At 61.1% G+C, this 10,800-nt stretch overlaps 1 protein-coding gene across 2 annotated transcripts; it reads right to left on the bottom strand.

The window, feature by feature from the left end:
* Positions 1–1,952: 1,952 nt before the first annotated feature.
* Positions 1,953–10,142, bottom strand: SKOR1 (SKI family transcriptional corepressor 1; the record flags this gene model as incomplete). Of its 2 annotated transcripts, XM_082648447.1 has the most annotated exons (9): positions 1,953–2,047; positions 2,557–2,622; positions 3,135–3,209; positions 3,453–3,527; positions 4,903–4,974; positions 5,478–5,585; positions 6,457–6,547; positions 7,618–9,814; positions 10,036–10,142. In XM_082648447.1, 9 exons carry the CDS (start codon positions 10,140–10,142, stop codon positions 1,953–1,955), a joined length of 2,886 nt encoding a protein of 961 aa, XP_082504573.1. The 2 variants fall into 2 exon arrangements, with proteins under 2 accessions (XP_082504573.1, XP_082504574.1); XM_082648448.1 differs by lacking the exon at positions 10,036–10,142 and having other exon boundaries at positions 1,953–2,044; positions 7,618–9,807.
* Between the last annotated feature and the right edge of the window lie 658 nt (positions 10,143–10,800).

Genomic DNA, 10,800 nt, shown 5'->3' with positions numbered 1-10,800 from the left:
CTTCCCGGAGGCCCCGAGCGCGCCCCTGCTCGCCAGTTCCGCCCCGGGCCCTCCGGACGACCCGCCACGAAACTTCCCCACCAGCGCAGCCGAGGGCTCCCGGGCCCCTGCTGCTCGCCCGGCGGCTGAGCACAGAACGCCCGCCTCCAGGGTCTCTGCCGAGCCGCCCGGGGACGCGCAGTGAGAGTCCTGGGGTGTCGGAGGGCAGAGTCGTCGGGGCGCGCGGGTCCAGGCTGCGGAGTGATGCCCTGCGCTTGCTTCCTCCCAGAGCGCGTCCACGAGCCGCCGGGGACGGAGGCCTGAATATTATTTTAGAGGCCTAGGAAGACTTACGGGCAAGACACGGCACCTCTGCTAGTCAGGTAAGGAGGGGAAATTTGATACCAAATGATTCCCGGGACCGTGCGCTTTCCCACACTCTCCTCCCCCTCCAAAAAGCGCGCTGCCGTTTCCATCATTTATCTGTAGCCCAAGAAGCGGGTGCCCTGTGGAAACTGAGGCCGAAGGGGGAGGCACGTGGCGAGGTAAGGCCTCGGCAACCGCGGCCGTCCCCCCCGGATTCTAGCGGCCGGCGTATCTCACCTTCCTCCTTGGGCTCCTCGACGTCCGCAAACCCGGTGGGACTAAAATGGACGGAACGTCAAAAACAGCCAGGGCTCCCTCCGTTCAGCTAGCGGCGAGGCAGTTGGGAGCGCATCTGCGCACAAGCTGCGAGTCCCCCGCGTCCTTTCCAGGCCTGCCGGGCCCAGGCCCACCACTCTTACCTCGCCCCCGCCCCGCCCCGCCCCGCCCCAGAGCTCCAGGGCCTGGCGGACAGTACCCACGCCTCCTGGCAGTTCTGGTTGAACCTGGGATTCCCGGCAGGGCCCGATTCGGTCTCTGAGCGCCCCGGAGGTGGCTTCTCCGGTAGGGCAGACATGGAAATGGGCACGAGTAAACTCTCGGCCCCTGCGAGCGCTGGAGGGAAGAGTCAGAGACCTTGCAGTAGTTCTCATTCTCCGCCGAGGCCCAAGGGAGGGTCCTAAACGTGGGGCGGGGGTGGCCTGCGGGGCAAGCTGGGGGCGCCTAAAGGACTGGTGGAGAGATCGGGATGTTTGCTGCTGCCCACCTGAGAAAATGCGAGTCTCAGCCCGGGCGCCCCAGAACCCGCGCTGTGGTCCCCACGCACCACCTGTTGCGCCCGTCTCCCCCGCCCCTCCCCCCGCTGCCCTCCCACCTCCACGGCCCCGGGAAGTAACAGATTTTTTTTTATTAAAAACAAAACAAAAGTCACGGATACAGGGTGGTCTCCCCAATCAGGCTCAAGGTGGTCTCCCTCTCGTGAGTCAGTTGCAGTTGTCGCCCTTTTTAAAGTGCTGTTACATCAAGAGGTTACAACAAAAAAATAGACAAAGCAAAACCCAAGAGTGAATGCAAAACGGGACCGGAAGTAGGTCCAGGAGAAGGAAGCAAATAACTTACAGCATAAATAAGTTAAAGTGAACCCAATACTGAACCGAGAGACTCACAGTACATTTATATCCATTGCACATAGCCACTTTGTCATTAGGAACAAGACTTTCAGAAGTGGACGGGACGGGGAGCGCGGGGCCAGCGAAGTTCCTACATTGTATTCACAATTGGGGTTCCGAGGCTGTACAGGGGGGAGAGGCCCCCTCCCCTTTCTTACCCCCTTCGGTCCGGTTAACCCCATGAGGTCCGATGCCCAGGAGTTCAACCGTGGGGCGAGGTGGTATTTACAGTTGGAAACGGAGACGGGGTCCTGGGCAGGGGCGCCCGGGAAGGGGCGGGCAAGGCCGAGGCGCCCGGGAGGAGAGCGGGCGGGCGGGAGGCTGTATTTACATCGGTCCAGTCCGAATGGCTTGTATCTCGCCTTAGGCCGCCGCGGCCGCGGGTATTTACAAGAAGAGAGCAGCATGGCTTGAGGGCGCGTGGGCGCGGCCGGGCCGGCCCTAGGGCAACAGCGGGGGCTTGAAGGAGCAGTTGCCAGTGCAGTGCCGGGGCGTCAGCATCTTGCAGGAGAAGTGGTGCAGGGCGTCGTGAGCTTCTGGAGAGACAGTCGATTGGGCAATGTTGGGCGCCTCGCCAGGCCTGCGCGGCCCACGGGCTCCCTCCCTCCCCTGTCCGCCCGGGTCTCACCCACCCTCTTCAGGCTCGGGGGTTCTCAAGCGAGAGCATCAGAAGGTGAGAGGGTAGTAGAGAGATCCTGGCTATCCAGAACCACTGCTCTAGTTCAGTTGGCCCATTTTACAGAAGAGGAAACTGAGGCACAGTAAGAGGGAGGTCGATCGGCCCCAAACCAGATTTGGACCCGGTGGCAGATTTCCCAATGCTCAGAGCTCAAGGGGCTCTTTCTCCCTATCCCACCGTTCTAGCATCATTTCTCCATTAAAATCAATTTCCAGTTCCCTCTTCTCAGCTACTGATCTATGTAGACCTGGCCTTCCCCTCTCACTAGCACTGCCATTCATTCATTCGTTCGTTCGTTCATTCATTCACTCATTCGCTTGCACAGCCAGCGCCTGGCACCCCTCCTTCTTTCCCCAGCTTCCTCACCTTTTAATTTCTGCTGGATGGCATAGCGCGCCTTCCTCTCTTGGTCAAGTTCGTTACACAGAGTATCTGGAAGACACAGGAAGTAGCCGGTGACCAAATGAGACCACCTTAGGGCCCGCTGGGGTCACAGCCCGGGCCTCACCCTCTTCTCAGCGCTCAGCCCCTGGCAGAAACAAGTCCCAGAGACTGAGGGAGGGGGCGTCAAAGCTCCAAACTGCAGCTTGGCAGAGGGAGGAAATGGCCTGGGATGGTGCTTAAAGGCAGACGGATCTAACCAAAATTAAAGCAAACTTAGGCATTACTTCCCAGGTAATTTTACGCCTCGATTTTTAATTTAGAAACCATGGAAATTGCCGCGATAAGAAGTTCAATCACTCCATGTAATGATGCCTGCAAGCCGTTTGCTGGGCTCGCTTGCCATTCTGAGGCTAATCAGAGTATACAAAGGATATTAAATAAAAAAAATAATTGTTAAATTACCTTCAATTTAAATCCAAATGACTGAGCCAACATTGCGGCTCCTGCCAGACGAGAGGCAGTTACGGCCCGTGCACGCGCTCACCTGACTCCCGTCTTACCTCTGACAATTTGCAGCTGTTGCACCATTTCTTCTCGATAAGCCAACTCCCTCTTCATTTGATCCTGAAAATTATCTGTGCAAATTGATTAAGTGAGAGCTGTTACGCACAGCCCCCTCCCTCGGCCGACTTTCTCCACTCCCCAGCCGCACCCCACCCCCTCCGTCTTTGGCCTAGTGGGAAACCCCAGAAAAGGAGGGTTCTGTGGCTCCGGCCTCATGCGGAGCGGCAGCTACTTGCACTGGGGTCCCGGGCTCAGCCCGGAGCTTGCGGGAAGAGGGCTCTGGTGATGAGGTGGGGTGGGTCTGGATGGGGTACCTTTGAGACTCTGAAATTCTCGCTCCAGCTTCTTGCGGAGCTCCATTTGCTCCAGGAGCAGTTTTTGCAATTCGTCTGTGAAGGGGCAAGAATGGGAGGTAAAGGAAGAGGATGGTGGGACTCAGGAGGCCCATAAGGTACCCAGGTCCTCCCCTGGCCGGTTCCCCTGAGATGGGAGTAGGGGAGGGTGCGACCGGATGGTAGAGGCCCTCAACACTCAGTTTTTCCATCTGCACCCAAAGGATTTGGGCAAGAAATGGGGTTAGGGGATTAGGTTGCCCAGGAGAATCAAATTCAGGATAGTAGAATGCATGTTGGACTTCTAGGCCCTGGCCCCCGGCGCCAACCAGCATGGTTTCTGCTTTAAGTTGTCCCTAACTCCCTAAGCGTAGAGGTTGGCCTAGGAAGATGCGGTTTACCCCTTCAATTGACAGACTTAATCCCTCCCTTCAATGATACAGACCAGGGAGAATCTGGTCAAAGCCTTGGACCTCTGCCCTGGAAAAATACATATATTCACAACAGTTTGTTTACAATTTCAAGAGGGCCCAAGACCCCAAATTCATGCTAAGAACGCTCATAAGAAGCACCGAGGATTTTGAAGGTAATCACATAGCCTGTAAAATCTGTCACTAGGAAGAGTGGAAGACCACCAGTGCTTCTCTCCCTCCCCACACCGATTTCCAAGCCCACCCCTGGGCTGGGTGGGGGCAATTGGGTGTGGAAAGCCCTGTTGGCGCCCTCAAAAGCAGCCCCAAAGGGGTGGCAGGGGGGCTGCCCTGACCACGGGGCTATTGGTATCTGGTCCTCCACATGGGGAGGCTCTCTGAGAAATCCTCCCCTAGCAGGTGCTCAGAAAACACAAACATGGGAGACAGAGAAGCAAAGTGGGTTAGAAGCTCCTTTCTCTGTGCCTCAAGTCACACTCTTCCTTTTGCAGTGGAGCAGCAACTCCAGGACCCCATTCCACAAACAAGGTCCATCCTCACCTTATTTAGGGTGGGGTGGAGTTGGTTATGCATTAGCTCCAGGGGAAAAAAAAAAACAATCCTCTGAGACATTCCCAAAGTAAATGCGTCCTCAAAATCTTGCTATTCAGATGAGGCTGAGAGACCCAGATTGCCCTGTCTGATTGTCCACATGCATCAAGTTCTAAGGATCATTACTCATTTTTCTTTCTCACTGGGCTATTCAGACAGGCCCGGCCTTGGGAACTCTGGGGTGGCTGGTTCCCTCCCCCTGCTCACTTCACTCTTCCACTTCCCACCCCCGACCCCGGCCTCTGTGCCAGCATAATGTGTCCAGGGAATTATCCCTTTGGCTCAATGAAGACTGATTCCCCAAGAGACTTTTCTTCTCACACTCACTCCTACACGAATAACACCCCTTTACAAGAAGGGCCCATCGCCCCCAAGCACAGTGTACCCCCATTTCACAGATTTAACCTCACCTCTGGCCAGGTTCTCGATATCCTTCTCCACTAGTTGAGTTCCCGTGACATCTAGGGTGAGCCCATCTTCACCTGGGATAGAAGGGCAAGTAAGAGGGGTTTTGTCCTGGAGAGGCCTTGGGAGGGGAGGGGTGAGCTTCCTGGGAACTGTGCTAAATTGGAAACCTATTTCAGACGCTCTGCCTTTAGAGGAGACAGTTACAGGCATCCAGTACTACCCACCTTTCAAGTCATTATTTTAGGGGTACAGCCTTTATTTTAGAGAGTGACCCGCTAGAAGAGAGTGGACCCAGGGAAAACAGGCTATCTTAGGGCAGGAAGTGCCCTTTGACCTGTTTTATGTGGGTGATGGTGTTCCTCATATTCTAGTAAGCCTGCTTCCCTCACGGAAGAGCCTCAAACCCAGCAAGGAGGTAAGCAACTCAGGAAACCTGGCCCGAACCTTAAATATTTATGTGCCAGCCGCGAGAGAGGAACGGCAGCCCCTTAGGCTTGCCGCTGGAGCAGGTGGAAACCTGGGCGACCTGGGGCCCAGCTCCCGGGTGGGGGTGGAGTGCGAAGGTCCTAGGGCTCACCTCTGTCTGTATTTGCGGGACTTGGCTGGGAGATACTCCTTTGGTCTGGATAGGATTTCCTTGTTTCCAAATCGTCGGCAGTCGAGTGATTGTCTTCCTTATCTGGCTCTTAAAGGCAAATAAACCGAGTTTCAAGGAGAGGCAAAGAAACCGTGACCCCGATACGGCCAGAGCTGCCGCGGTCGGGGCGCCCGAGCCCTAATTAAAAGCGTCGTGGCCGCCGCTGGTTCCCGGCTGTGCGCCTGGGCTCGCACCCTCAGGCTTTGGGCCGGCCACCCCCTCCCCCGCGCGCGATCTGCTCATCTCCGGCTCCACGCCCCCTTCTCAGCCCCTTGGAAAAGAGCAAAACGAGCAGCCGAGCCCACCAGGGACAAGCGACCTACATCGCGTGCAGATACTGGGGCACCGCGAGCGCGCGTGGCCGCCGGGTCTACCTGCACCGAGAACGCGGCCCAGGCGGCGACCCTCGGGGTGGCGGCTGCGGGGGGAGACATCTTCCCCGGCCTGGCCTGCCCGGATTTCCGAGGCCCTCAGTCCATTCTCTGAGAGCCACTGGGTCCCGCGCGCACGTGCCCCCGCGTTGGGCTGCAGCTACCACGGCACTTCAGGAGTCCCCAAGGGGGTGGCCATGCGTCCCCACCCGTTCCCGATCCGTCCTGACCACAGGGAACACTTGCTGAATAAATGAGAGGTTCTGAAAAGGATGCCACGCGTGGTTTGTAAAAGGTTTAACCCAGTGCCTGAGGTGTACGTGAGCGGTATCTATGCGGTGGAGAGGGCGGATGTAAGTCGTCGGGAGTCCTCGCTTAGCTTCCTTTTTCTTTCACTGTTTTTCTTTCCCTCTCCCTCTTTCTCTCATTTTCTCTGCCTCTTTCCTCCTCTCGTCTTCCCTCGCAGGCCTCCTCTGGCCCCGGCCCTCTGCGCGCGGTCCCCCCATCACACTGGCCAGGGACCTCGGCAGGGGGGCTGGGGGCGTTACCGTGGGCCTCGGGGGTGCAGAGGTAGGAGGCCGCGGGCCCCAGCGCCGCCGCCGCGCTCTTCACGTGCTCCTCCAGCTCGGGCGCGTACACCTGCGGCGGCCGAGAAATGACAGGCGGTTAGCGGGGCGTTTGGCGGCGGCTCGCAGCAGCCCAGCCCTGCGCCGCGGCCAGGAGAGAACATGAGGGGGTGACGGAGGTGCGCTCGCCCGCTGGACCCGAGCGCCCCGGGCGGCCGTGACGCACGCGCCGCAGCCTTGCGCCCTCGGAGGCCGCATCACCGTTGTGGATTCCTGGTAATTATTAGCGCCCTCGAGAAAATTACCCGAAACACAAAGCGGCTCCCAAGCCAAGGGCAGCTGAAAGCCGCCCCCACCCTCTTCGCCCGTCTCAGCGTCTTTCCCTCCCGCCCGCGCCCAGTCCCCGATATAAACGACGCCTTTCGCATCCGGCTAATGATTCGTGTTTTAATGGACCGAATGGAAATGTACAGGTGTGCGCACCCACTTTCAAGTGCACACCCCCCACCCGAACCCGCGGCCCCGGCAGCCAGAGAGCCCCTCTCCCGCCCCGCACGCCTTCTCGACGACAGCTTCCTGCCAACGAACCCTGCGGTTCCTAGGGCAGGAATTCGAAGAGACTCGGAAAACTACGAGTTCGTGTGGAGGAAGATTCCGGGGACCCCGTACTGCGGCTTGGTGGAGAGGCATCCCTCTCCTCTGTTTACCGGCTCGTCTTCCCCGGGGCTCACATCCCCATCCAGGAGGGCGTGCTACCGGCCCGGCATCTTGAGCGCTTTTCTCTGGATTTTGGTCCCTTTTCTCCAGACCCATTTTACTTCTACCTTTCTGTCTCTGTGTGACTGCCAGTCTCTGCCTGTTTCCTCCCCACTCCCATCAACAAAAACACAGCACACGCATTTTTCAGGCCTACCCGCCACCCCCACCCCCCGATCTTCCGAAACCCTCAGTCGGGGGTCCCAGGGAGCCCAGCTCCACAGAGCTCCCGAAGCTGGGCCTATCCAGAGCAGCCGGGGCCTACTGCTGGAACGCCCGCTCAAAACAAACTTCCCGTCCCCAACCCGGCCAGGGCCTGCCCCACATCCCAGAGCTGCCGAGGGGTAAGCAAAGACGCGCCCCCAGCGGGGCGGGCGCGGGGCTCACCTTGGCCGGCGCGGGCCCCCCGAGCGGTCCGCAAGACTCTCGCAGCTCATAGCCCCCACTTGGCGGGCTCCTCTCCGGTCTCTGCACCATGTCGTCGGCTGCCAGGTCCCCAAATGCAGACCGACTGGCTGGGGGTAGACCCGGGGGGCGCCGGGGACGAGGGCTGCCGCCGTCGGGAGAGTCTGTGGGGCCGTCGGCACCCGATGAGGTGGTAGACAGGGGCCCTGCCTGCTGGTCGCCATCAGGGCCGTCTCCTGTGCTGGGCGCGCCGGGTGCACCGGGCTCGGCCTTGTCCGGGGCTCCCTCGTCGTCGGGGAAGCGGTTGGACTCCACGTCCACCTCGGGCTCGTCCGCAGTGTCCACGTCGGGGGAGGCGGAGTGGTAGCTGGAGCTGCCCTCGCTCAGAAAGTCCGGGCTCACGTAGCCGCCGCCGGACCCTGCGCCTGGCCCGGGCCCACGGGCTGGCCCGCCGCCGTACACGTCGCGGGCGCTACCGTAGAGCTTGGCGATGCTCTCCGCGTCTTTGACCACAGGCCGGAAGGCCGACACGTAGGAGCCTTTGCGCGCGGGCGGCGGGGGCAGCGGGGCCAGCGGGGGCGGCAGCGCCTCGTCGGCGACCTCCTCGTCCAGAGGCCCGCGGGACAGCGCGCTGGGGCAGCGCTCCTCTGCGACCAGGCCGCCCTCCTTGGTCGGCTCAGCACCGTCCAGGGGCTCGGGGCCGCCGCCACCGGCAGCAGCCGCAGCCGCCGCCGCTGCCGCCGCTACAGCCGCCGCCACGGCTTTGGCTTGGCTTTGCGCGGCTGGGTAGGGCGGCACTGGGAGACTGCCTGCCGCCGGCCAGAACATGGGAAACGTCGGGTACACAGTGGCTGCGGCAGCCGCCGCAGCCACGGCCGCTGCGTCCTTGGCTGCTCCGGGGGGCTGGTGACCCCAGAACATGGCGCCGCCGCCCGGGCCAGCCCCCGCACCGGGGGGCAAGTGGCCGGTTCCTGGGCCGCCCGCGCCTGCGCCAGTGCCCGCGCCCCCGCCGCTCCCGGTGCCTGGGCCGCCCTTGGGTTCGCCCGCGCCTAGCACGGGGTCGTCCTTTTTGGGGCAGAGGCCGAAGGCCGTGGGAAAACCGTAGGGATGAGGGAAAAGCGGCGGGGGCAGCTTCTGCAAGAGGCCAAAGCCCTTGCTGGGCACTGGGATCACCGGGTAGCTGCGTACGCCGGCGCCGCCACCAGGTCCTCCAGGGCCCGGGGGGCCGCCAGCTCCCGCCGCCAGACCAAGTCCCCGCTGCGCGTGAGGAGGAGGCGGCCCGGAAGGCCCGGCGGCCTCTTCTTCGCCACAACGCAGGCTTTTGTGGGGCGGCGGGCCTGGGGCCATCTCCGCGCCGCACCCCGGGCCGCCCCCGCCGCCACCACCAGCACCACCCTTCCCCTGCCCACCCGACCCGCCATTAGCGCCGCCGCCTCCTTGCAGCGAGAAAGTCCGCTTGCGAGTGCCACCATTGAACATGGCCTTGACGTCCTCCCAAGCGTGGCTCAGTTCGTCTGTGGCCGACTTGTCACTGAGTTTGAGGTGTCGGCGCCACGAGTTAAAGTTGGCTGCGTCGGGCTGCGTGTACTTGGCGTCGGGTGTGCGGTGCGAGTGGAAGATGAACTTGTTAGGCGAGAAGTACATGCTGCAGTAACCGCACTTGATACACTTGGCACGCGAGCTGTTGTAACGCGCGGGGATGAAGCTGCCACGCGAGCCCCAGGCGCACTCGTGCACCACATCGAAGGCGAAGTTCTCGGGCAGCTTGGGTGGCTTGTGCTCGCCCAGGAACGACTTGCAAAGGCGTTCGGCCTCGCGCTTGGTGATCATGCCGCAGCGGCGCGACGAGATGGGCATGGCCCCGGCCCGACGCAGAATCTCCAGTTGCACCGGTGTGCACTGCACGCATGTGATGCCCAGGGCCACGCGGCGGTTGTGGATCTCATTGTAGCTGTAGTTCTTGAGGAGGGTGTTGGAGATCTGCGCCAGGCATAGGCGCTCCTGACTGTCGATGACCAGAGACACGATAGGCACCCCGTACAGCGACGTCTCGCCCACCTGGTTGGGTTTGAGAGCGCTGGAGCCCGAGTAGGGCTGCAGCTCCTGCTTAGAGTTGGGCGAGGAGTTGCCCTCGCGCCCCGGCCCCAGCTGAGTGGTGAGAGCCTCCATGCCGCCGCTCCTGCGAAACAGAGAAAGTAGAGAGCCGATGAGCCATTTTCAGCGCCAACGCCGCTTGGGCCCGCCCAGCAGGGCGCGCCGACTCGGGCGCGCGGGGAAACTTGGCAATGGGGAGTCCAAGCTCATTCGCCCCCTGGACGGGCGCCTTTTGTTATTCAGACGCGTGCTGGCGCTGGAACAAAAGCCCCCGGGGTTTGGAGGAGGAGTATGGGTAATTGAGACCTCAGGAATGCCCCGGTAGCTAGGAACCTGATCTTCTTTTCGGACAGGGGAGGAAGTGGGGCCCAGAGACGGAGAGTGACTTGCCCAAGGCCACACAGCAAAGCCATTGCCGAACCCAGGCTTCCTGGCGCCCAGATCCGTGCGTCTTCGGCCACCCTCGCAGGCTGCCCTACCCGTCCGGGTCCTGAAGCCCTGACGTCGGGGACAGGCCGCCCCTCTGCTCAGTCGCGCATGCACGCGGGCGGGGGCAGCGCAGGGAGGAATAGGGAGGGGGGAGGGGCGGTCACTGCCCATCTCCAGACAGCAGGGGGCGGGGCGGGGCGGGGGGGGGTTGGGAGGTGGCAAGGAGAAGGAGGAGGGCCTAGAGGCCGTGAGGGAGGCGGGGAGAGACAGAGGCGACCGCTGTTCGTGGTGCTGAACCCGACTCTTTCCAAAGCACGCCGTGAGTGCCCAGCCTCAGGGTTGCCCCCACTGCACCCAGCTCCGCGCCAAGCCGGCTCCCCGGGATAACAGCACTGCTTTCCACAAACACGAGCTTTTCCTCTCACGCCCGGAGCCTCGCGTTCGTTGAGCAGAAAGATTCCGGCTGGAAATATAAACCGTTTTCTTTCCAACCATCGGTGGGATCAGGGTCAAGCAATTCCTAACCACATTTTCTGCATTTTTAGCTGCGTTCCAGAGCAAAGCTGGTTTCCCTCCGGGTCAGCATGTGGGACGGAGAGGTTCTCAAGGAAGTTCCTCAGAAGCCACTTCTCTTTTGCTTCT

The sequence above is a fragment of the Grampus griseus genome (genome assembly GCF_964374135.1).
Source record: "Grampus griseus genome assembly, chromosome: 2".
NCBI lineage: Eukaryota > Metazoa > Chordata > Mammalia > Artiodactyla > Delphinidae > Grampus > Grampus griseus.
Note: the sequence above shows the minus strand (reverse complement) of the source record. Positions and strands in the feature narration are given on the sequence as shown.